Raw genomic sequence first — 26,416 nt, 5'->3', positions numbered from 1 at the left:
CTCAGGGTCTCGGGGTTGAGCCTCACATCAGGCTCCACACTCAGCAGGGAGTCTGCTTCTCGCCCTCTGCCTTTCCCCCTGCTCCTGCACACGCTCTCTTTCTCTCTCTCACTACAAATAAATAAATCTTTAAAAATAAAATAAAAATAAATAGCCAACGGCCCTGGGGCGCCTGGATGGCTCAGTCAGTGAAGTGGCTGCCTTGAGCTCAGATCATGATCCCAGGATCCTGGGATTGAGCCCTGTGTCATGCTCCCTGCTCAGCGGGGAGTCTGCTTCTCCTCCCTCTGCTCCTCCCCTCTGCTCATGCTTTTGCTCTTGCTCTCACTCTCTCAAATAAATAAATAAAATTAAAAAAAAAACAAAAACAGAAACGCCAACAGCCCTGATTGGTGGAGTTGTCCCACGTAGGAAAGAGGAAAGATACGTTTCCTCTTGACATTGTTGAGGCTCAGAGGTCTGGGTGGGTAGCATCTCAGCCTTCGCCTACCAGTCATCACATACCTGAATCAAATGGCATTTCTTTGCTTTCAAGATGAAAGCGTGGTCACCTTTGTGGCATATCTGAGTGTGGGCAGCAGTGGCACAGGGCACGAGAGAGAACAGAGTGACAGGCAACCCCAGGGTCTTGGCAGACACGGGACACTCAGGTTTGGGCTGGGCAGACACCAGCAGCATGGTAAATCCAGAGAGGCAGGCAGAGCCCAGAGTCTTAGGAACTCGGCAGAGGACAGACAGGGCCCTCGGGCCTAGGTGTTAGAGTGAAGTCTGAGTCTGGGCGAGTCAGCCGAGCCAGGTGCTAGACCACACGGTGCTCGTGAGCAGGCTGCAGTGGCTGCCTGCGCTCAGCCTCCCATGTACCCGGGTGGGCAGCAGTCTCAGATGAGTGGCCGCCATGGAAAGAGCTAGGCAGACCCAGGTGGCAAGTGCAGAGCTACCCATTCCACAGGGGTTCAGACCCTTCCTGTCCCTCTCCAACACAGGGCTCGCGGAGAACAGCCTGGACTCGCTGGTATTCGAGTCCCTGATCCCCAAGCCCATCCTGCAGCGCTACGTCTCCCTGCTGGTGGAGCACCGGCGGATCATCCTCTCCGGCCCCAGCGGCACCGGGAAAACCTACTTGGCCAACCGGCTGTCTGAGTACTTGGTGCTGCGGGAGGGACGGGAGCTGACAGATGGTGTCATCGCCACCTTCAACGTGGACCACAAGTCCAGCAAGGTGAGGTCATTTGAAGGCTGCCACCTAGCCAGGGGGTGCTATGTGGCCCTTTCAGAACTGTCGAGGCCACCACTGCCCTGATGGGAAAGCAGTGTTGCCCGGGTGCTCTCCCTTGGGCTTGTGAAAGCCTGGTGGAGGAAGTCAGGATGGGGTAGCAGAAGGGAAGGCTTGAACTCAAAACTTCCAGTGAGGAGTGCCATCTGTAAGGCAAGCTGGTTCATTTCTCACTTGCCCACTCTAAGCTGGCTATGATGCTCAGTGCTAGGAGTCCTTTAGGATCACCCCAGAAGCATCCATTTTAGTTTACCAAGAATTTGTCATGTGCCTACTTGGTGCTCTTGTTCCTCCCAAATGAAACGTCCTCTTGAGGAACAGTGATGACACTCATAATATCAGCTCACATCACAGACTGCTTGCCCATGACCAACAAACTGGCCACCTCACGATAGTACCCTCAAGGGAGAGGTCGTGGCTACTCTCCTGTCAGAGAAGGGACCTGAGGCTCGAGGCAGGTGGCCATGTGCCTAGGAGCCGTCGGATGGTACAGAGCAGTGGATTAGGGCTTAAGTCAGCGTCTTGGACTCCAGAGCCAGCAAACAGCCTCAGTCCTGCTTCATGGGGACCGATGGAGACGTCTGGACCTGGTCCCAGGCAAAGATCATGAAGTGGCTTCTCAAACCTGTTCACTGTTCATGCAGTGGGAGGTGATGGATGATTCGCTTGGGCTGGCCCTGAGCAAGGGGACTGGTGAGTCAGAGGCAATTGGGAAATGACTCTTCTGCCTTATGAATCACCCAGCATGCTCAAAGATATAGATTCCTGGACCTCATTCCCAGACGACGGCTTTCAGTAAGTTTGGCAGGCCGGAATCTGCACCATTCAGTTAGCTGGGTGATTTTGATGTCAGGCTAGAACTAGAAGTTGTCAGGGTGCCGGTACCCAGAGTGTCTGTGTGTGAGCCCGCTAAGGGAAGGCACCCTCTCCCAGGACCAGTGAGAGAAGGACCCCAGGCATGTGGCTGGGGATCGAGCCCAGGCTAGATTTCAGCCCCCCTCACGTTCCCCTTGACCAGCACCCTCTGCAGAATCAGCTCACCAACCATACCCCATGAGCCTCAGCAGGGGAAGGAAGGCTCTGGAAACTTGGTCCTTCGCAGGTGCCTGAGACCACGAACCCCTGGTGGAAAGGGGCTAAAGGAAGAAGAAATTACTAGTAACTTAAAAAGTGGGGCTTTTTCTGATGTTAGCAAGCCACACTTTGACTTAAAAGGGAGGCCCGTGTATGTGTTCGTAGGAGGTGGAGGGAGCATCACCCTGTGAGCTCTCAGGCTAGCGCGTAGGACCGTCTGATGTGATAAAGAGCCCACACCGAGGCAGGCCCCGAGTCTGGAGCCAGGCACCTGATTTTGATGTGCCCTAGCCTCCTCATTGGTAAAATGGAGATAATCCCAGTGCCCACCCAAGAAGGTTCCCGTAGGGCTACAGAGATTCTGTGTGTGAGGCTCTAAGTCCCTGACCACTATTGCTATGATGGGAACACCAGCAGGCAGGCATTCTGGTCCCTGGCCGGTCCTCCGCTCACCGTTTCGGCCTTTCCTCTTTGGCACCTTTATCCCTCATCTTCTGACACACATCCCTCACCCCAGCCGGGCTGGGCTGCATCCTAGTTCCAACACAAGTTCAGTCCAGACCTCTTCTCCACAGTTCAGTCCAGACCTTCCAGGGCCCCCTCTGCATGTCGACTCCTCTGCCCTGCATTGTTGGCTGGCTGTGATGGCACTGATCAGCAGTGTGAGCCTGTTGGGGGGGTGGGGGGCGGGGAGCGGTCCTTTGCTGTGCCGATTCATCGAGGGCTTCTGTATAAGTGGCTCTCAGGCAGGTGCTGCGGAAGTACAGAGGTGTATAAGGCACCCGCCCTTGGGAGCTTACTGCAAGGTGGGCATAATAAGCAATATCAAGAAAAATGATAGCACTCGTAGAGAAGTGATTAGAACAGGGATGCAAAACCGTGCCTCAGCACCCCACGGTGTTATGCTCCTGCCCCGGGCAGGTTTTCTATTACCTAGTGCCTCCCAGAAGGCAGGACCCGGGCCTTCCTCACCCCCTGCCCACCCCACATCTCCTGACCACCCCTCCCGGATGATATTGTGTAGCAGATGGGCACTCAACACAGGTTCACCACATGGCCTCCTGAAAGGCCTTTCCGCCTGTGTTGACCTGGGCAACGTGAAGGCTCTGAGCATGTGCATTTTTATTGGGGTGCGTTCACCCACTTATTCTTCCCCCGGCCTCCCCAGGAATTGCGCCAGTACTTGTCCAACCTTGCTGACCAGTGCACCAGCGAGAACAACGCTGTGGACATGCCCCTCGTCATCATCCTCGACAACCTGCATCACGTCAGCTCCTTGGGCGAGATCTTCAATGGGCTGCTCAACTGCAAGGACCATAAATGGTAAAGGGCAGCTCCCGACCCCATGGCCCCCAGAGGACGGTGGCCACGGGATGTGTGCTGCACGGGCACGGTGCCCGCACAGCCCGGGCTCCGCGTGGGGGGTGGGGGAGGCAAACAGCCATCTGCCTGCACCTGCCGGCGCCAGGGGCTTCCACGAGCACCTCCCCTGGCTGGCTTTTGACTCACAGAGCCGCCTTTTCCTTCCTGTCCCCACAGCCCTTACATAATCGGCACAATGAACCAGGCTACCTCGTCTACTCCCAATCTGCAGCTTCATCACAACTTCAGGTAAGGCACTGCTGTTCGGGCGCCCATGTTGGCCATCGTGCTGAGCGCTGGCCCCGGCGTAACTCATTTCACTCCCACGACAGCCTCAAGGAGTTAGCTAGCTTTATCTTGCAACTGGGAACTTGGAGGCTGAGAGAATTGATTCACACGGGGTCACCTGGCCAGTCGGTGGCAGAGCTGAGACGGAAGCCCAGGTCAGGGTCCCTGAGTCTCCGCCCTGGGGTAGCCGTGTCAAGGCCGCAGCTCTGGGCTTGCCCACCCCCCTCACGTCCCCGGTGATGCATCTCTCCGCCCCAAGTGATGATCGTGAGCGGTGCAAGCTCTTGCTTGTGAGTGTCCCCTCAGAGCTGTGGACCTTTGCACTCCAGCTGCTGGGAGTCCCTCCGCCCCGGCCCCGTACTGGGGTGCGGTCACTGCTGGGATGTGGGAGGGACTGTCCAGCTCAGTCATGCAAGGTCCCGTTGCTGCTGGCCTTGCCATGGCTGGATGCCCTCTGCCCTGTGCCACCTCCCAGGTGACCGCACCCCGCCCCCGCCGCCCCCTGGGCCCTGGGATGCGGCTGAGAAGCCACTCTGGGCTAGGTCCCGGGCACTTTTCCACTGGCCATCTGCAGACATCTCTGAGGGAAATCTATTGAAAGCCGACCCGAACTGTGATCGTCAGAAATGACGACTCCCCCAGGCCCGAGATCATGGCTGCCGCTGCATCCAGGCTGTCCCATCCCATCCGTGGTTTCGCCTCCTGCCCCACACCACGGCTCCCTGCACCGTCCCTGCAACCACGGTGCCTGCCCGCAGCTCGGCTCCCTGCAGGCCATGTGCTGTGCCAGTGGCAGCTGAGTGAGCGTTCTAGAATTCAGATCTCACCAGAAAACCCTCATGCTTAAAACTCCTTCAGTGGCTCCCCACGGCCTCCAAAATGGAATCAGACTCCGTAGGTTGGCAGGTCCAAACACTGCGTTACACTGGTCACACTGAATGTCTGGCAGGTTCCCCGAACACCCTACGTGCCTGTGCAGATGCGGCAGCCTGGTCTCCACCCTGCCCCCAGCCCCCTCCTGGTCTCAGACATGCCCTCCTCTGGGAGGCTTCTCTGATTCCCTGGGGTTTGTCACGTCTCATTCCTCTGTTTGCTTATCTACTTCCTCCACTAGACCGTGTGCTTCTGGGGAACAGGGCGTGCATCTTAGTCTTGGTTACAGCTCCAGAGGCCAGCACACGGCCTGACTTCCAGCACAAGAGGCAGCAGGCTCGGTGGTCAGAGCTCAGACTCTGGAGCTGGACCATCCTCGTCCTGATCTTAGCCCTTCTATATTAAAGAGCTCTTTGATCTTGGATAAGTTGTGCAGCCTGTGCCTCAGCATTCCCATCTGTGAAATGGGGATGGCAGTCGTAGCTCTGTCACAGGGCCGCCGCGAGGAATTGGGTGCACAGTAGGGCCTGGCCTTGTAACTCCAGATCTAATGAGCTTTGACTGGGGAGGCTGGCATCGTTTTTGTCAGTCATCATCACCGAAAAGCATTGCTGACTCTCCTCCAGGTGGGTGCTTTGTGCCAATCACACGGAGCCCGTGAAGGGCTTCCTTGGCCGGTTCCTGAGGCGGAAGCTCATGGAAACCGAGATCAGTGGGCGAGTGCGGAATGTGGAGCTGGTAAAAATCATCGACTGGATTCCCAAGGTCTGGCATCACCTCAACCGCTTCCTGGAGGCTCACAGCTCCTCAGACGTCACCATAGGTAGGTGGGAGGCCGAGCAGGGGACGGGCACTGCTCCTGGAGCTCTGGCCGCCTCAGACGTGTGTCCTCAGGGCCCTGGCCGGGACGGCACCTGGCAGGCACAAGTCAGCTGGACGCTGCACTGTCCGCACGGGTGAGAGGGGACAGAGGGACGATCACAGTCCAGGGCAGGCCCCGGATGCCGGTCATCTGCATCTGGTGCTGTGTCCCTTTCCCCATCTTTGCACAGTGGACCAGGGCTGATGAGCCGCAGAGCAATGCATCCAGCCCAGGCTGATGCAAAAACTGCCGGCTCTGTGAAGAGCCCCCAGTGCAGGGCTCCCCTAAGCGCAAGCCACCTGGCCACATTGGCTCTGCTTTAAAAATAAAATGCCATCAACATTCCCCGAAGCTTAGGGTTCAGAGAAAAAAAGACCGCTGATCATCCCACCATCTTAACATAATGTTAATTTGAGTTTCTGTTTTCTGTCCTTATCCAGACATGTAGGCTTTGTGTAGTTGCAAGCATAGCATGCACACAGGATGCTCATTTCTTTTTTATTTCACATTGTCCCCTGAGCATCTGTGTTGCTACTCCATTTTCACAGTCCTTCCCAAAGGTTGCAGAGTAATCAAAGTGGCTGTACCATCGTTAGCGTAACCGTTTCTCTTCTCCGACACTGAGTGCACTTCTGTTTCCAGCAGTCAGGGTTCATCCTACTGCAGTGAACATCTCTCTCCATAAAGCCTCTCCTCTCTTTTGGGTGATTTCCTGGGATGGGAGAGAGATCCCAGGGAAGCGGTACTTCTGTTGTCATTCAGAAAATCACAGGGTCCCTCCTGTGGGGTTTGTTCAGACCGTGGCTTCTCTTAACCCCCCAGTTTCAGCTCTGATGGACTTTCCCTGTGGTCCCCAGGCCCCCGGCTCTTCCTGTCATGCCCCATCGATGTGGATGGCTCCAGGGTGTGGTTCACCGACTTGTGGAACTACTCGATTATCCCCTATCTCTTGGAAGCCGTCAGAGAAGGACTCCAGGTGAGGAGCATGCTTGCCACAGGCCTCCTCAGAAGTGGGGGCGGGATGGGGGGACTGTTCTGGTGACCTGATGAGTTGTCTGTATCTCCTCCTTTAGACGTCTGACTGACCTGGGGTGACAGCCCCTCACGGGGGAGGCCATCAGTCTGGCACAGAGTAGGACGTACTTGGCTGCATATCTTGGTTCTGCCACTGTTAATGTGTGACCCCAGGCAAGTTGTTCAGCCTCTCTGTGCCCTAGTGCCCTGGCTGATAGGAGAGGAGAATGACCATCCTCCACCACAAGCAGTTACTGCGAGGGTTAAGTGCAGTCATGGCCATAAAGCGCCCAGCACAGCGAGCGCACAAGAAATGGAAGCATGCAGTTTGCGAAGTAGTCTCCTCTCTGCTCTTTGACTCAAGCCTGCCTTAGTCCTGGGACTTGAGCAGAGATTTTTTTTTTTTTTTTTTGGTCTCCATTTTTCAGGAGAGGAAAATTAAGGCTCAAAGAGAGTGAGTTGCCCAAGGTCATAAAAGGGACACTTGAAGAAGCTGAGATTTGAGTCCAGGCCTCTAGCTCGAATTCCAGGTTCTGAGGCCTTGGCCCCATAGCACTCACTACCTGCCACCCAGACACCCTCACCCGCCCACTCTGCCCCCCCACCACGACCCTGGGGCCCACGGGGCTACAAGCCCCTACACTGCAGCGACCGGAAGGCAGCATCCTTCACTTCTCATATTCAGCCCAGCCTTGAATGCTAGGGCGGGCTTAGCATTAAATTGGAGCTTGCACTGGTGACACTGTTGAGTCTGGAGGCGGCTGGAGAAGTTTCTAGGCTTGCAGCACACGTGCTGAGTAATGAGCAGGCATCAGGCACAGCTGAAGAGTCCAGGAACCAGCCGGGTTCCCAAGGGCTCCTTGGTTTCCTCCATGCTGGGCAGCTGGAGACCCAGGAGGCTGCTGTGGGCCGGTGGAGGGCACGAGAGGGGGCACACCCACGTGCATGTATGGGGTACGGCCCGTTCATGGCCACAGTGTGTGTCACTGCTGTACGTTTGGCTGCACCTGGCGGACGTGCAGCTGCTTTGTGCCATGCAGCAGTGCCCATGGTTTCAGAGGCTGCCAGGACGTCAAGGACTGGGGAAGGAACGTACCATGCCTCTTGCAGCTCCTGTCTCGAGCTGGAGCATGGGTGTCCCGCAAATGCAGGCCGCCTTGCGGTAATCAAAGCGCACCTGAAGGCAGACTAGCAAGCAGTTAGGCAGTCCCTTGGTCAGCCCCACATCATTGGTTAGTCGTGTGGGAAGACCATTCACTGACGGCCGCCTTTCTCCTGTGTCATGTGGCTTTCATAAAGCAAGGTGTGAGGGATTTCAGATCTTCGCAGTAGAATCTCCCTAGGTAGATAAATTCACTGACCTGGGTCAGCAGACCCTAATTTAGTCTTTAATCAGATGATCTGTTAGTGCCCCAAACTCAAGGAGCCGTGCAGTCATTCCTATTTTCTTGGGCCAGTGGAAGCATCTCCCACATGCTGGATTCTTGAAGTCTGTTTCATTTCAGAAGCCCCCTCCTCTGTTCTCCTTCAGTGGCTTCCTGAGGCTGTGCTATGCCCGGCACCTCTGGGAGACCCCCATGCTGCTCAAAAGAAGTAAGGGAATTAGAGGTGGAGGAAGTGCACCATTTCCTCTTATTTCTGCCTCACCTTTCACTTGTTCATTTGCTTTTTCTTTGCTCCAAATTTATCTTGTAATGAGGGATAAGGAGTGACCTCAGGGCATGCTTGGAAGAACCCATGGTCTCTGTTGGTTAAGGGCCAGCCTCCCTTGTGCAGTGAGGCACAGACCATGAGTGGGGAGACCCAAGGAGTACTCCAGCCTTGAACTACACATCAACTGGCCCCCTGTCGGTCCTCACCCAGGATGGACGTGCCAGGACCCTGCTCCTTTAGACTTGAACTTCAAAGAAAGCCTTCTGGGCATGGCCATAAATGTGGAGTCCAAATGCCCTTCCTGGGGCTCATGGTCAAAGAGCATTGGATCTCTTTCCTACCAAGAGCACGGAGGCAAGAGGTTGAAAGGATTTTGAAAGGATTTGGGGATGGCTATAGAATGTTCCGTCTGGGGCAGGGAACAGAGACATGGCACCATCTCATGGGACTTACCAGTTCAATGTGAAGCAAAAAGAAGTCATTGCTTCCCTGCGCTGTGAGGTCATTTGAAAGACCATCCTTCAAGAGTGTGGGAGCAAGCAGGGGAGGCAGCAGAATTAGCATTTTACCAAGTTGCTCAAAAGTGAGCCACCTTGCCCCAAACCTGTGACCTCATCATCCTGAGGAGCCCAGGAAAACCCCCAGAATCTACTGATTCATGAGGAAACCTGGTGTGTTCTTCAGGCCTCTGGTTTTGAAGGAAAGTATGCTGACATTGATTGAGGGTCTGCTACTTGCTGGGCTGCGAGGGGCCTGATGTGCATGATCTCTTTTAGTTCTAACAGCTCAAAGAGTACCTCATAAATGAGGAAACCAGGCTCACAAGAGTTTTTGACTGTTACCCAAGGTCACTCACTGGGGTGTGATGAGCCAGCATTGGAGCCAGGTCTGGCTGACTCCTCTGTTACTTCTGGGATTTTCAAGCCATCCTGAGGACCCCCTAACTTCCAGAAGCCTCAGGTGGCTCAGGGAACGAAGTATTGTGTTTCATAGGGTGGTTTTCTACAGATTTCATTTAACAAAAGGATTCCTCTGTTTTTTAAAAAGAAAAGTTCGATTCCCCACTCCCCCTGTGTTACCCTGAGTCCATGCTGTGTGCGGGGCCACTCCTCACGGAACCCTGTGAGGTGAGCGAGTGGCCGTGAGGGGACTGTGGTTCAGAGCAGGCAAGCATGGCCTCCCGGCGGCTCCACACATTCTGTGGAGTCAGGAGGCTCACAGAGGCCCAGGTATTCGTTCCCATTGTCTCAGCCCACAGCTCCTGAGCCAGTGGGCATGCCAGGCTCCCCCCTGCCTAGGGGAAGGTGAATATCCCATCTGCCTGTCTCTCTGTCCAGCTGTCTGCTGCTTCCCAGAGCCGCCTCAGGGCTGTGCTGCAGTGGGGTCGAGGAGCTTTTATGATAATTCCTTTGCCTGCCACAGTCCTGACCCAACCATTCATCACCTGGTCTTGAACATGTCTCGTGGCAAGCATGGAAGCTTGTAAAAATATTTTCTGTTATTGCAGATGACGTTCACATGCGCCCGATGTACATTTATCTTATGACTCAGTTCCCAGTCCTGTTCCCCTTTGGAGCCATCATTGTAAACATTTGCCAAAGTGTCTGAAGTCTATAGAGCAGCTCAAAGGACCTGTGTTCTCCTGGTGGGCGGGGAAGAGCGTTGGGCCATTTATCGGATGACACAGCCTGCTCTGAGACCCTGGGCAAGTCTCCTGTCTGTAGGTTCCCTGTCTGTGATCTGAGCAGCTTAGACTGGAAGAGTATTTTCTCCAGCTGGCTTCTGTGGAGCCCAGAAGGTCCTCAGGCTACTCAGTGGTAGGGTCAGGGGAAGAGCAAGTATTTGAAAACCTCTGGGCCATATTATGTCTAAGGACTGGATGAGCTCCACATCCCAGCCTCTTGCTCTGCAGCCCTGAGCCTCTCCTCCTCCAGACTGGCTCTGAAAGTAAGGCCCCAGTTCAGCCTCACGCATGAGGCCTGGCTTGGGAAACGTGGCCCAAACCTCCCTCTGGAGGGAGAAGCTTCTAAAATTGCAGGAATGTTTCTGATGGAGAGCAGCCTTCTTCAGTTCTGAATATGCCCCAAATGCTTGTGTGCTCCCTCCCTTCCTGGCTTGCACACACGTGCACACGCCCTCACCTTCATGTCATCCCTTCTCGCTCGGACCAGGAACAGCCTTTAGAACACCAGACTGAATCCTCGGGCCCAAGACTCACCGCTGCCCCAGGTGAAGGAAGATTTAGCGACAGACAGGTCAGGGTGCTAGACGGGAGGGGTCCAGGCGTCTGAGAAAGCAGTGAGGTCACAGGAGGCTGTGCATGTCTTGAGCGCAGGAAGAGCCAGTCACTAATGGGGAGGGACGGGTGAGCCCCTGGGCCATGCGGGCAGGGTGGGCGGCTTCCCCGACAGATCAGACGTCAAGGTCAGAGGTACCGCAGGCCCCCGTGAATCACCCAGCTGACACACCCTTGTCTGGTGGACACCCTGGTCTGCCTCTCCCTACTCTGGTTTTGGCTGAGTCATGGCTCTGTGTCTCTTGCTGATACCAGGTGGACTCGGTCAGGAGGGGCGGAGAGGGGAAGAAAGGCCCAGACAAGGAAGCTGAGGTCCCGGGTTTGAATCCAGCTCCACTCCGTAACCTTTCACAGCTGGCCCTTCTGTTTAGACCCCGACGACCCCATCCGGGAAACGAGGCCAGGGGACCCCAGTTCCTTCCAGCTGGGGCAGCCTAGGACCTGGATAGGTGTGGTCTGGTCAGTCAGAGCTCAGCTCTGTTCTGGTAGCAAGTCCTCTCTCCCCTCTCCCCTGCAGGAGTTGTGTGAGGGCGGAGGGAGCCTCCCTGCAGACGTGGTGGTTCAGGAGTCTTTGGTCTGTGTACTCCGTGGCCCCCTGTCGAGGGGGTGCTCTCCAGTGCTGGGCGAGCACACCTGCCACGTCTCAGACTCGGTGGTGCATGGAGGCGGACAGACTTGGATTCCCGTCCTGCTGCCTTTCCTCCCTGGGCCTGTCCCCCCTCATCTGGGAGACTCGGGCAGTCCTCCTCCCCCTGAGAGTCACATGGCAGTTCCGCGTGGTATGTGTAAAACGCTGCTGACCCACCATCAGCTGTAAGATGCGGCAGCCGTGGTGACGTTAACGGAGAGAAGATGCAGACGGTGTGATGAAGATGAAGACTATCCTATGCAGAGCCCCGCCTAGGGACGGGCAGCGACCGGTTTCTGTCCTCAGAAGAGATTATAGATTTCTTGACATTGCTAGTAAAAGCCACTGCAATAATCTTATCATTAAATAGTGAAGGCTTAAGAAAAAGCCTTAAATTAAGTGATAACATAGTTTCCTGTCAGTTGTTCTGGACAGTTTTGAAGGATAATAGTTGAGAGACTTAAAATTCCGATACCCGTGCATAACCTCTGTTAACAGGGTGCTGTTTTGAAAGTGACCAGTGCTGCTGTGAGGGGCTTTGAGAGTCCGAGCTGCTTCAAGAAATGGGGTTTTATTGAACCAGGGCTGTTGGTGACCCCCACTGCGGTGTTGATGCCCGGCGCACGATCTCTGTCGGAGGCCATCTTCGGGGGTCCACCCCATGGGATACTAGAACCGACTCGTGTGAGCCGATGGTCAGCACCTCCTTCCAACTCCCAAGTTCAGTGCTACCATATTGGTGGTTTGAAATCGGCCACAGGAGGAGTATTTACACCACAGAACTTGGCGCATGCTTCAAATCATGCAGTTGGGGGTCCCTCTCCCCAAGTGGCTACTTTTCAGATTGGATCAGCAAAGCGTAGAGTTTAGGGTGACACGGTGAGGCAGTGGCAGAGCTAAGATGTGGACCCAGGTCAGCCTGACTCCAAAGCCAGCACCTTTGACCCTTAGGTCATGTTGTCTTCAGTCTTGGCACATCAAGCTGTGGGTACCTCGGGTGGCTTCCTTCCTTAGAATTATGGAAGTGCAGTTACTCCATCAGGGAGGGCATGATGCTGGGCTTGAAGAGGTTTCTGAAGGCTGCACAACCAGGGCTGCAGAGGAAGTCTCGGGCCAGTCCCAGACTATTCCTTCTTTGCCTGTTTTCAGCTCTATGGAAGGCGGGCCCCCTGGGAGGATCCCGCCAAGTGGGTGATGGACACCTACCCCTGGGCAGCCAGCCCACAGCAACATGAGTGGCCTCCCCTGCTGCAGCTCCGGCCTGAGGATGTCGGCTTTGACGGCTACTCCATGCCTCGGGAAGGGTCTGCGAGCAAGCAGATGCCCCCCAGTGATGCTGAAGGAGACCCACTGGTAAGTCTCCGCTCTCAGAGCAGCACAGCATTTACTGAGCACTTACTGTATATTGGGCGTGATGCAAGGCATGCTGGGAATAGAGACGTGACTGAGCCAGAGTCTCTCTTTGGAAGGCTGGACCCACCCCAAGGTTAGTCACACTTTTGCCAGCGTTATCTCCCATGGGGTCAGTTTTTCACTACGGCCTTTAACCCTCTGAAATTTGTTGCGGTATAAGGTAAAAGGTTACAAATGTGATTTTTCCCAACCTAAACGCCCCCGTCCCACTCTCTGCCCCCTGATTAGAGTACCAACTTTATCACGTACTGTCCTGCCCCATTCATCTCTCCCACTAGTGACAGAGCAGAGGCGGAGATTGCTAAGGAGCAGAAGCCGAGCCAACTGATCAGATGCACAGGCAGGGAGAGGTGTCAGGGCATGAGGGACTCCCAGAGGACAGGGAAGCCTGAATACGGGTCCCAAGGCCAGCGACCTGAGTTAAGTCGGTGTAACGCTGCCTGCGCTGCTTATTTACCCCACTATTGCGAAAGCAAATAAAGGCCCTTTGAGAAGAACCTGGACCAGGGACGATAACACTATAATTACAGTGTTCTCTGCCTACATAAGACCCATATACAGTCATATTGCAAAATTAGACCTAATAAATCAGAAGCTCTATTAAAGAAGGTGGAAGCACATACCCCAGAGCCTCCCATACTTAAGTGACCATTATCATGCCTTCAGTTTACCCTTGAGCTCCCTTGGCAGCTAAGGCAAGAGGAAAAACACAGCAGAAAATATGACTTGCATTACTTAACGAAAGAACATATTCATAAGGGATGCAGCAGAATTAAAAGACAGCTGACTTGTTCTTTCCCTGATGACTAATTGATTTGCTAGATAAAAATCATCATCATCGTCATCATCATCATCACTGCTTTGGCTGTCTGCCATCCTCCTCACTGGCAGGAAGGAGCTGGGGTCCTGCTGAGCTTTCTTGTAAACAGGAACTGTATTTTAAATGGGAGTTATTATGTTACTATGCACAACCTAATGTACAGTGTTTACAGCGATGGTTTTGCAGAAGAAAGGACCAGACTTGAAAACGCCATGTCTAACATGAATTATGGCTAAAGCCAGAGTCGTGGAGATGTTTCTGTGGTTGCCAGCTTATGAGCTCTCTTTCCTTACATAAAAATAGAATTTAGGAGATCTCTAGAGGAAAGCATGGCTCCCTCATCCCCAGACCCCTCTTCTGTTACCCGGGAGTATTTGTGTCACGGACTAAACGTAAGGGCATTTAGGTGAAAGCTGGAGTTCTTAGAATAGTTACACAGACCTCTCCCTCCAACCCCAGGTCCCCCAAAGTGAGCTGTGCCAGCTCAAGTACCCCCACTATCAAATAGATACTTGTGTTTCTCCCTTCCCAGGGCCCGAGGTCTCTTGTTAACTGGTCTCTCTCTCCCTCATGAGACTGAGACCTACAGGAGAGGAGGACTGTGGTTTTTGTTCGAGAACACGCACTGTAAATACACTGGGGCTGTTTGATGAGTGAATAATCTTGGCTGCCATGGATTGCCCCTTGTACTTCGGCTCCACTTCCCCCGTCACGGCTACACCAAAAGGCACTGCTGATGGTGGTTCTGCTCCCTGGCTCACCCAAGGAGACGGCAAGGCATTCCGAGGGGCAGCTGGCTAGGAAGCAGCTGGATTTCATGCCCAGCTGCATCATGTCTTGGCCTTAGCTCAGAGAGACCCTACTTTCTAACTGACTTGCTACATAAAATATAAAAGACACAATTTAAAGTTGCAAGTAAAATTAGTTGCTAGTTCTCCCTTTCACTCGCAAACAACCAATAGACTGTAGACTGGGAAGGTCTCAGAACACTCTTTAAACTCTCAACGTCAAATGATGATGACGGTAGCAGATCTCATCTCTTGAGCACTTCACACGTGCCAGGCCCTCTTCTGAGGGTCTAATGCACATCCCGTCCTTTTGTTATCTCCCTCAACCCCGTGAGATACGGGTGCTCCTGTTCTCTCTGCTCTGCGCATGAGGACCTGGGGGCTCAGATATGGTAGGTAATTTGCCCGGAGTTTCCTGCCTTGGAATCCAGGCCCCTCTGTGCTTTGTGGCTCTGCCTGTAACTGGTGCTCTCCTTTACCTCCCACGGTGGCCTCGGCAGGAGTGGGAGCACAGCGGGCTCCAGGCTGCCCTCTGGCCGGAGCCAGACATACCCGCGGGCTTGGTGCTCCCTGAACGGGGAGCCGTGTGCTTCAGATGTCAGTGGGGCTGAGCCAGCTTGACTGGCATCTTTACGCCGTCTGAGGGCTGTGCTTGGGTAAGGGGTAAGCTGTGTCACTTGCAAATAAAAAATAAATTCTGTATTCCTGGAAGACTTCCTATTTTGTTTTCTGTGCTCAGCATATTTTCACTCAGTCCACACCCACAACCTCGTAGGACAGGTATGCTTGTTCTCATGTGGCCAATGAAGAAGCTGAGACACAAAAAGGTTAAGTAACTTACCCAAGGTTATGCGGCTCGTAAGTGGTAGAGACAGGGCTGGAACCCTGGAAGCCTGGCCCCAAGTCCACAGTTGGTTTTTTGTTTTTGTTTTGTTTTTTTGTTTTTTTGGTGTTTGTCCACGGCCTCCACTGTGGGCTGCAACCCGGGGTGCATCTGGAGGACAGAGCACGAGCTTGGAAAAGGCCAGAGGAGGACGGCTGCCAGGCTGAAAGCCGCTCACACTCTTGCTCTCTCCCCAGATGAACATGCTGATGAGGCTGCAGGAGGCGGCCAACTACTCTAGCCCCCAGAGCTACGACAGCGACTCCAACAGCAACAGCCATCATGACGACATCCTGGACTCGTCCCTAGAGTCGACTCTGTGACAGGGGCCAGCCGTGGAGCCTGCCCGCCTCCCCGCTCCCTGCCCTGCTCCACCTGCGTGCCCCGCACCCTCCTGAAGATGCCCTCCTGAGCCAGCCCCCCGGCCGCGGCACCGAGAGCTGCAGGGATACCCAGACCCCTCCCCCTCCAGCCCCGACCTGGGTGCGGGCCTCCCAGGCCAGCCGCCTTGGCACTGCTCCCCTCCACAGGGAGACCTGCACTAGCTTCTTGTTTATTTTCATTATCGTTTGCCTTGTTGCCGTGACCTCCCTAAGACACTGAAGGTACTTCTCGGGAAAGGATCGTCACTGTTGAAATGAAAAGGTTCTAAAGAAAACAAAAAAAACCAAGAACCCGCTTGGAAGCTCCTGAAACCAAACAGCATCCTGCGGCGAGCTACCCAGAGCAGAAGAGACTGGAGCCACGCCGGAAATGAGGGCAACACAGCTTCCCCTCGGCACAGAGCCTCCGGACTGGGTCTTGCCGCCCCCAGCCTGCATCTGCCTCCCCGCCTCCCCCGCGGCCGGCCACCCAGAGAGCTGGTGCTAACAGGGCGGGCGCGGCTTGGGTCCCACTCGGCGGACTGCGCAGCTACGGCGCAGGGACACCGCAGGGGAACGCGAAGCGCGCTCGCTGTTTTGTTCTGCTTCTTAAATGGTGCTCTCCTTACCTGAGAGGTATTTTTGCCTGTTCCCGTCCAGCCCCACCTTCCAGACCCGTCAGCCTCCAGTCGATCCTGAGCGTGAGTGGAACGTGCGCGAGCGGATGTGGCCACGATGCAGACAGCCCGTGTCTACTTCCCCCTCCTGTCTCAATGAATCAGGTTTTTCTTTCTGCAAACACTGTGGACAGTGAGAATTGGTCTGTTTTGGAGAACTGGTTACCCCCTTGCAAATGAGGTTGAGTTTCCTTCCTTTTCTGACTCTTTGATTTTGAAGATTTTTCCTCCCCCCCCCCCACCTTTGGTCAGAATCAGTCCTTTGGTGAAAGAAAAGAACCGCAGGAGTTGAGTTTCGGTTTGGTCCTGCTGAGTTCTGGTTGTTCAGTTGTCCATCCTCACGGTTTTACACCTTGCCGCGCCCTGCTAGGGCCGGCGGTGGGGGGTGGGGGGTCACGTCCTTTCTAGTGGACCAGGACCCCATCCTCCACGTGTGGGTGAGCGGGGACCTTGCCTTTCCTTCTCGTCCTCGAGGCTTCAGAACGCACATCGACACCTCAGGCGTGCCAGCCCCAACCTCAGGTGGGGTGCTGAGGTCACCTCGCACAAGACTTGCACTTTCCTCAGAACCAACGTGACACAACTCCACAGGGGGCCGGAGTCCGCTCCCTTTCAGAAGCCCCGGCCCCCGTCCGGATGAGTCTTGCCTGACCTCTTCGGTGCTGACCTTCCCAAAGCGATGCCTTACTGGTTTTGTACTAACCGTGTTCATTTACGAGTGTTGTGCCTGCCTGGGGTCCATTAGTTTTTTTGTTTGTTTTCCCCATCAGAGCAAACAGGGCTAAAAAGTCATCTACTCATTAGGGGGACTCAAGTTGCTGTGACTTTTCTCATCCAAAAGACTCATTTGTGTGGATGTGTGACCATGGGTAAAAGGAAAAAGGAGAAAAAAAAAAAAAAGATGCCTTTTTTTTTTTTAGGTTCTTATCAGTCTCCAGCTAACACTCTGCCTGGACAGTGATCTGTCTGATGCAGGAAAAGGCAAAAGTTCCTACAAGTCCGTAAGACATTGCTGATGTATACCCTGCTAGGATGTGTCTTCAACATACTGGTATTTCCTTTACAGAGAGTGGTAAAACTCTAAGTTGTTTGTTTCTGCTTTATAAAGAGAATCTTCATCGGACCCCAGTGGGGGTGTCTCTGTTAACAATCAGGGTTTTTATTCCACCTTCCACATTTCTATTTCTGAAGGTCCATCTCTGTACCTTTTTTTTTTCATTCTCTTACCACAAGAACTTGACCTGAAACTACTCGCATGACATTGGATGACACCATTTTCTTCCTCCTTAGAGGAAAAGGAGAAATGTGTCCCACTAGCTGGTGAATGGAAAAGCTCTCCGTGCTGTCCTTCTTTCATCTCCGTAAACTCAGACTCTCTTGCACACAGCCTTCATTAGCCATCTGGATGTGTGAGTGTGTCTTGTTCTGTTTTGTTTTTTCATAAAAATTTTAAACCATGAATTTAGCCTGTGACCACGGGCCACACCCTGAGCCTTCTGGTAAACCTGAAGAGTGGTCCTTCTCAATCTCGTTTCCCAACAATGACCTTACACGCTCATACTGTGAATTTGGGAGGAGGTAAAATGGACTTCTCCTTGGGGGCAGTTTTCCCAGTCACCTTGTGAGTAGACACCTGCCAATATTGTTTGAAACCCCCCCCCTTTTTTTTTCAATTGACACATTTTCTGTCTTCTCCCGTCCTACAGACTTCCCTCCCGCTGGGTCCAGGCTCAGAACCGAGACCTCTGTCCCTGGTACTGCCTAACTAGTGACCGGTGATTTCAAGTAGTGTAGCCCTTGTGTGATTCACAACTCTGTGTCCTTCCTAAAGTTTCGGGAAGCAGGGTTGTCTGATATGCACATTTCTTATTTTGGTCATATTTTACTTTAGTGTCGCTCACCTTTGACAAAGTGACTTTGTACTCATTTAGGGCTCTGTCCGAAATGCTTCCATTTTGCCTTTTTCTACAGTTAGGCTAATTTTGAAATGTATGAAATTCTATGCAACATTTATGTTGAGTTACCAATGGAAGCCAAAAGTCTTCTTTCCAAACTGCCAAGAATTGTACAGGCCATAAATGAGACGGGAATATCTTTTAATTTAAGTTTGGGGTGGGGGAGGGGTGGGACAAGGAACAAGACTTGCCTAGACCTTTGTTGTGTCTTGGGGACATTTTTTATTTCACTGTCGATGCTTCAACTTCGAAATTCTGTGTACTCAAATTCGATCGTGGCGAATCTACTTCAAAAGGAAAAAAAAATAATCCAGCTTTGTGGATATTAAATGGAAGGTTTGCTGTTTTAACCTAGTTGTTTCCAGTGGAGCAGTTTATGAAATATGTCCTATAAGATGTACATTTTTTCATTGTAACATAGAAATTGTAAATAATCGATTAAAGTGCTGCATTTTGATGAATTTTTTCTAGCCATTTTTAAAGAGAAAACTAGGAATTGAGTATTTTGTGTACGGTATGTTTCCTTCCTCCTTCCCTCCCGCCCTCCCTATTTAATTTTCATTTGTCATGAGGTTTTTGGATTTGCCAATGATCTACTGGAGATCATGCCCCACGTCATAGAGAATAAAGCTGATGATTGTACCAGTCTTAAATTATTCATGATTCAATAAAATTGATGCTTATTTATTCAGATTAGTGGTTTGGCTTTTCTGTGCTCGAGCAAGTCCTTGTCAGAGTTGAATTTCATGCCAACAGCACGCCGTTCTTCCTTGGGTAGAGCCAACGGAGAGCCCTGAGGCCGAGCAAGCCTACCTTCGTCACGAGACCATCAACATCTATCCTCCCCTTCTCCGTTCCTCCTCTAACGTGTTGCTACTTGTGTGGAGCTTATTGGAAATGCACAACTTCGGACTCCTCTCAAATTTTATGAATCCTTGGGGATCCTGTGGACATGCAGATTCTGACTGGGTAGGTCCGGGGTGTGGCCAGAGATTCTTGATTTCTAACCTCCTCCCGGGTGATGCTGGTGCTCTGGGCCCTTCACGCTGGGAACAGCAGGCTCTATCAGTATCCAGGCGGACTGCCATTTGACTCCGTGGCACAGGAAAAGGTGTTTTGTTTTGTTTTTTTTAAATGTATTGAATACCTATTAATAGCCGAATTGCTTTCCCAAACGCTCTAGTATAATCTGCAAAAGGACCCTGAGGAGGTAAATACTGCAACTTCCAATTTATAAGTGAACAAAACAGGCTCAGAGAAAGCCACTTGCCAAGGCTCCTGTCCGCTAAGAGGGGTGGGAGCTGGGAGTTCCAGCCCCATCTTCCAAATCCAAAGCTGGCCTCGCTGGGCTGCCTCTGATCTTAGGGGCCCTGTTCCACATAGCAGCTGGTGGCCATCGCAGGGCATGGCAAGGAGATCACCTCTTAGCCTTCACTTTTAACAGCAGCAACAAAAACTTTAAAGGCTTGAAGTGAGGCCTGTGGGTTCGTTGTGAAATCGATCCTCCACTGCAGACTCGGCTGCCAGTGATGTGAGAGGCCCAGCTCCTACTGTGCACCACAACAGCTCAGCCAAGGAGACAGAATCCAGATGCTCAACAGTTTCTAAGGCCGGTCAGAAAGAATGAAGGGGAGCTGGTGCAATGGTTCGGCAGCTAGATACCCTGAATTTCTAAGATTTCCCATGTCAGATATTCTAGCCATAGCCACACAGTCTGTTCTGATGTTCTCAAGGAAATAGGATCAGCGTAGGTAAAGGGCATGATGACTTCAAAACCACCATATCTGGTTCTAAAACCCACGCCCTTTCTGCTACAGTCTCCTTGGGTTGGACTTTGGGGGGAGGCTTATGCTTCCCTTCTACACCCGTTACCTACTGCTGTGTAACAAATGATCCTCAAAACTTAGCAGCTTAAAGCAACAAACATTTTTTCTCTGTGTGAAGCAGTAGTCAATGTGGCTTAGCTGGGTCTTCTGACTGGGACTTTCTCACAAGGCTGCAATCAGCAGGTCTTAAATATTTAAATATTAGAAGTAGGAACTATAGAAAGCATCGTTCATTTTATTAAGTAATTTCTACACCCAGCGTAGGGCTTGAACTCACAAGCCCGAGATCAAGAGTTGCACGCTCCACTCACTGAGCCAGCTGGGTGCTCCAGAAAGCATCATATTTAATGATAAACTGTCAAATGTTATCTTGTTTAGATTAGGAGGCAGATAAAGATGATTCCTGTCAGCACTTAACATCACAGTAGAGACCCTAACCAGTAGACTGAAGCAAGAGGATTGGAAAGGAAAAAAAAAAAAAAATCACACTTTTTATTCACAGATAACATTATGTTCTTAGATAATCCAAAAGAATTCACAGACATTATTAGAAATAATGAGTTGAATACATTAGCTGGATACAAAATCAATACATGAAAATCAACTGAATAGGGGTGCCTGGCTGGTTCAGTCGGTAGAGCATGCGACTTGATCTCAGGGCTGTGAGTTCGAGCCCCACACTAGAGATAGAGTCTACTTGAAAAAATATATGGTCAACATTTATATGCAGCCAAAGTTTAAGAATTTAGAAGGTACCAGTGTAAGGGCATCAAAAATATCTAATACCTAGGAATAAATGACACATAAGATGGGCAAGCCTTCTACACAGAAATATATAAAACACTGTGGGGAGAAATTGAGGAAGACCCAAAGAAATGTAGAGATACATACTATGTTTGTGGATTAGGAGAGTCAGTGTTGTAAAGATGTCAGTTTTTCCAAAATGGACTGTAGATTTGCTGCGATCCCACTCAAAAGCCCAACGTAGTTTTATGGAATTGACAAGATGATTTTAAATGTATTTAGAAATGCAAATGGTGAAGCATAGCCGATGAAGAAGTAAACAGATTTCTCTACCAGATATGAAGACTTAACCCTCAAGCTCATTAAGACAAAGGTAGTGATAACAGGAACCGAGAACAGTTCAAGAAGATAGAACAGACATTCCCCAAATAAACCCAACACATGCTTGCTTTACTACATAGAATTGTAGCATCTCAGACCAAAGGACCTGTTTCATGGAGAAGGGAACTTGACCAAGGACACGTGACAGTGGAATCCACTGGTTCCTACTCTAAAGCTGGAGTTGAACTGTCCTCTTAAAGACTCAAGGCACCAGCTTGAGAAAGACATTCTGTGTTGGAGCACTTTTCCAGGAAACGATACATGTTCAGCCACTGGCCATTACTTGTTGCTGGGTGGCCAACAACTAGAACGCATGAGTTTGGGAACAGGAGTGGAGGTAGGAATGACCCCCCTCCAGCAACCCACTTGGGGAAATTTTTGCTTCCTGTCCTACAACTTGAGGCTCTGCAAAATTAGAGGTGCCCATCCCTGGTGCTTGTGGGCAAGAAGGCAGGAGAAGGGGTACTTCTCTTCTAGCACTTCTACCACTGCCCTTAAAACTACATCTGTGGCAGGATGACCTGGGACTGCTGACACTGGCAGGGTCCCTGACCCTGATTATGATGAGGAGTTGGGCTGCACAATGGGAGCAGGGGCAAGTATGTATGGACCTTGGGGAATTCTCGGGATACCTCTCGGTTATTTCCATGCCTGGTGACAACCGTGAATGGGCATTTGCAGCCACCACAGCCCGACAAGGCCAAGGTGGACAGTTGCTCAGAGCCTTCAGGAACGAAGTGCTGGCTGAGGGTACCACAGAAGGCAGGACTAAGCAAAGAGATGCTGAGGATCAGTGATGGCCCTGGGACCAGCTGTAGCAAGGGAGACTAGCTTGTTCCACTAACTCTCCCATTCAGAGTCTTTTCTTTGGAGATTCTGACCAGCAACTACCCTGGACTTTCAGTAACAGAATAGACGCGACGCACCAAATGAATGGTCTGAGCATTGCAAGGCACGAGCCGTAGCAGACACCGTTGGTGCCTCGGTCCATACCCCTGACTTCATCTAGGCCTGCCGTGGACACCCGGCGTGCTGACAGCATCCCACTGCAAGCCCCTGTGTGTCCCTGCTTCCCTGCCCGAGACCTTTCTCCAGTGCCACGGAAGCTACTTCAGAGCAGCCCACGGGAGGTTTTTAGTGCCCTGAGGGACGACCTACAACCAATAAGGCACAGGAGTTTTAGTGGAAGAATGCCCAGCATTCCCATCTTTCTGTGGGACAAGTGGGAGGCATGGTCTACGGGGCTCTTTAGAGGCTCCCAATGGGACTGAGCCCTGATTGCCCATAACGACAATCAAGGAGCTCTTTGTTGGCTTTCTCCCTGCCTTGTCACATTTTGTCTACTCCTTCCCTCAGAGCGGCACGAGGATGATGCAGCAAGGACATACCCCTGAGAGTGTCTGCCTTGAATGTTGTACCCCTGACACCTCACTTAGCTCACCCCGGTCCCAGCGCCGCCGTCAGTCCTGCTTCCTGACACCACAGCACCAGTTAGCTCTCTACACTCACGTCCTTTCTCAGACCCTGATAAGACAGCTCAGCAGTTCCACTAACTATTAGTATGGATTGAATGGTGTCCCCTTAGAAGGATATGTTGAAGCCCTAACCCCCAGAACCTCCATATGTGACCTTATGTAGAAATAGCATCTTAATCAAGATGAGGTCATACTGGAGTCAGGTGAGCCCTTCATGCTATATGACTGGTGTCCCTATAAGAAGATTGTGTGAAGACACGAGGGAAGAACGTGTGAGAATGGAGGCAGAGGTCAGAGTGGCCTAGCTGTAAGCCGACGAGCTCTAACACGGGTGTTCCTTGCTTCCCCCAGAAGCTGGGAAGAGGCAAGATTCTCCCTAGAGTCTCAAAGGGAGCATAGACCTGCTGACATCTTAGTTTGAGACTTCTAGCTTCTCAAACTGTCAGAGAATACCTCTCTGTTGTTTCAAGCCACCCAGTTTGTGGTACTTAGTTGTGGCAGCTCAAGGTAATCACAGTTATCACCATAAACCCAACAGAAATGCACACACCCACAGGCGCGCACACACACACACACACACAAATACATATACCAAGAAATATGTACACAATTGTTCTTAGCAGTTCTAGTGTTCATTATAACCTGGGAACAACCCACACATCCACTGATGGAAGGACCAATAAAATTGTGATAGGTCAGTGTCCTACAGTAGGGAAAACATTTGTGGGTAGATATTGAGTGAATGTTGAGTGAATGCAGTCAGACCCAAAAGGATGCAAAAGTATGATTCCATTTCTAGAAAGGGCACACTACCATTCAGGGCTGGGTTCTTGTGTAGATGCGAAACTGTAAAGAGAGCAGGGGCAGTGGTCTGGAGGGGTAAAGGGCCTTGGGTTGCTGGCATCATCCTATTTCTTGACGTGGCTGGTGTAATAGATCATGGAGCTGTGTGTGTTTGCTTTTTGTGCGTTTTCTTCTGGGAGCGCTATTCTTCATAATAAGGATTTTAGGAAGCAAACGCTAGCCCAGGCTGCCCACCCGACCCCCTGATTGCACCACTAGCTCCTGGTTTGGATTCTCAGAAGTCAGTTCCTCAGTCCATAAATCAAGGGCACGGTTTTCACCCACCTTGGCATGAACTGATGTGTGAGCTTGGACAGGTTAATGCTGCTTCCCTATGTCTCAACCCCCCTTGAGTGAAATGGGCCTAAATGGCACCTGTCTTGCAGGATTCAGGGAGGCGCTGTGTGCAGAGGGTGCCAACGCCATGAAGCACTTCCTCGATTTTCCTCCCAGAGCGGATTTCTTTGGCCGTGCAATCTCTGCTGTGACAGAAGCTGGAGCAGTGGGACTTCAGAGGATGGAACTGGGTCCAAAAGGGGAGGGTGCAGAAAGGCGGGTCCGGGCTCCAGACAAGTGGAAGCTTCCTAAGGTCACAAACAGGGAATAGGCTGCTTTCTAAGATAGCAAGTGCACCATCATCATGGGAGTCCAACCAGGGATCCCCGCCCTGGTTGGCAGGTGAGTCCAGGTGGTCTCTGGAGGTTAGCTTGCCTGGTGGGATTGCTTCAGGCAGCACACGGTGGAAAGAGTGCTGGGGTATAGACACCTGAGTTCCTGGCTCCTATGCTGGCTGTCTGCCTTACAGATGACCTGCCTACCCTCAGGGCATAGTTTTCCCATTTGTCTAATGAAAGAACTGGACTAGCTCAGTGGTTTCCTAATGTGGCTCATCACCAGTATCCCAGAGAGCACATTAGAAACAGACCATGGCTTCCCCTGAGCGCTGGGGAATCAGGATGTGCTTGGGACCGCTAACCTCTCCCCACTCCTGCATTGCTGGCTAGTTATAGGCAGCCTATTATATCTCATAGTGGCCACGAGGGGGCAGCAAAGCCAAAGCAATGTCAATCCTTCATCTGGCTGGACTTGGCAAAATTGGGTCTCCACTGAAAGGGCAATGAAGCAGTATTATTGTACAACGAAGCACTCTTAGCAGCTAGATCCTGATTTCTTTTCTTTTTTTTTAAGATTTTATTTTTTTTATTTGAGAGAGAGATAGCATGAGCAGGGGGAGGGAGAGAGAGAGAAGCAGACTCTCCTGCTGAGCAGAGAGTCCGATGCGGGGCTCAATCTGAGGATCACGGGTTCATGACCTAAGCTGAAGGCAGATGGTTAACCAACTGAGCCACCCAGGCACCCCATATCTTGATTTCTAAGTACAATTCTCCACTAAGAAAAACCTTGGAAGGTGGCTGATTGCAGGCATGGGGCAGAAAAACAAGGTGAGCCCAGAATGTTTTGTTGTGCCAGGAAACATGGAAGTGCTCAAGAACTGTTGGAGGCATATCTAAGGGACACAAGAACCACCTTCAAGGAGCATCTGGTGGTTAAGTCAAAAAACTGAGCATCAGAAGAAATACTAGTGGTGATCAATTATGACATCATTGAATGAAACAAAAAAATGTGAGTCCATTTCGATAACAAAAGGCTAAGACTGTCATGACTCAAATGCATACTGCTCAGCCATAGGCCTCTTTCTCTTACCAGACGAGCATAAATGGGACCATTTCAAAGGATCTGGGGAAAAGGAGAAGAAGCATACAGTTCTACATACACGATGTCAGGAAGTAGAGCCTTCACTGAGAGAGGATGAGTTGCCAAATGAGAACATACTTCTCTTCCTTATTGTGAGCTAGACAAGGTCTCCAAAACCGATGACTTAAAATCCTGCAATGACCCACAGATGTGTTTGCTCACCAATTTCTTTTTAAATTAGGAAATTGCACTTAAATGCTACATTTCCAACTTCTCTTAAAAAACAGGCAATCTGACCTACATTTCCACACGGAAACAATTAGAGCAAACAGCAGTCAGCTCATTCAGTGGGCTCTGCATTCTACAGCTCACCAGAGTCCCCACCAGTCCAGGCCCCCTGCACTGATTTCTTCACCTGCCTCACCCCCAGAAGCATGAGCCTTCATGACCGCCTCTGAGAGGTAGCGTCTGTCATTAGGAGACAGGTGTGCGTGCGTGTTATAGTAGTTGATTCAACATTTCTTAACAGAATTGAGACAATGAAGAGGTGAACTTCCACTTCTAGAAACTAGATTTGGAGGGACTCTTGCTGGACTTTACAGAAAAATTGAGAACATCAAAGTTCTCTTTCCTGGACCTGGAATGCCCAATCACCCCCCACTCCTCAAGCCAATGCCTCTTCTTTACCTCCTTTGGAGTGGAGGGAGGGGATTGTTATGTAAAACAGAGGGAGAAGCAGCTAGAACTGAAGAATATTCCCTAGGGGTAAGGAGTAGTTTTCCAAAAATTCAATAGAAAGCTTTCTGATTGGGGCACCTGGGTGGCTCAGTCCATTAAGCATCTGCCTTTGGCTCAGGTCATGATCCCAGGGTCCTGGGAGGGAGCCCCATGTGGGACTCCCTGATAAGTGGGGAGTCTGCTTCTCCCTCTCTCTCTGCCCCTCCCCCTGCTTGTGCTCTCTCTCTCTCTCAAATAAATCAATAAAATCTTTAAAAGAAAAAAGTTTTCTAATTAATGTATAAAGAGGGAGGCCTTTTTTTTTAAGAAGGAGGTTTTTTTTAAAGATTTTATTTACTTGTTTATTTATTTATTTGAGAGAGAGAGAGTGTGCACGAGAGGGGAATGGGGGGGTGGAGGAGCAGAGGGGGCAGGAGATCTCGGGAGGGGGAAAGAATCTCAAGCAGACTCTGCACAGAGCAGAGCCAACATGGAGCTCCATCTCACCACTCTG

General features: G+C 51.5%; 1 protein-coding gene across 8 annotated transcripts in view; it reads left to right on the top strand.

The window, feature by feature from the left end:
- The window catches only part of NAV2 (neuron navigator 2), a 724,028-nt gene extending 707,755 nt beyond the window's left edge, over positions 1-16,273 (top strand). For 7 of the 8 annotated variants that reach the window (XM_073904859.1, XM_073904858.1, XM_025878866.2 and 4 more), the window contains 7 exons: positions 984-1,219; positions 3,516-3,670; positions 3,887-3,958; positions 5,497-5,693; positions 6,590-6,708; positions 12,473-12,676; positions 15,425-16,273. In XM_073904859.1, the coding sequence (XP_073760960.1) occupies positions 984-1,219; positions 3,516-3,670; positions 3,887-3,958; positions 5,497-5,693; positions 6,590-6,708; positions 12,473-12,676; positions 15,425-15,550 (1,109 nt within the window). In that variant the 3' untranslated portion in view covers positions 15,551-16,273. Of the gene's footprint in view, positions 1-983; positions 1,220-3,515; positions 3,671-3,886; positions 3,959-5,496; positions 5,694-6,554; positions 6,709-12,472; positions 12,677-15,424 lie in introns of those variants that run through there. The other variant, XM_073904861.1, reaches the window with a different exon arrangement.
- The last annotated feature ends 10,143 nt before the right edge of the window (positions 16,274-26,416 follow it).

Source organism: Callorhinus ursinus, unplaced genomic scaffold, assembly GCF_003265705.2.
Source record: "Callorhinus ursinus isolate GAN/ISIS: 27379988/994484 unplaced genomic scaffold, GSC_fseal_2.0 scaffold21, whole genome shotgun sequence".
NCBI lineage: Eukaryota > Metazoa > Chordata > Mammalia > Carnivora > Otariidae > Callorhinus > Callorhinus ursinus.
The sequence above is the reverse complement of the archived record's forward strand: the minus strand, read 5'-3'. Positions and strand labels throughout refer to the sequence as shown.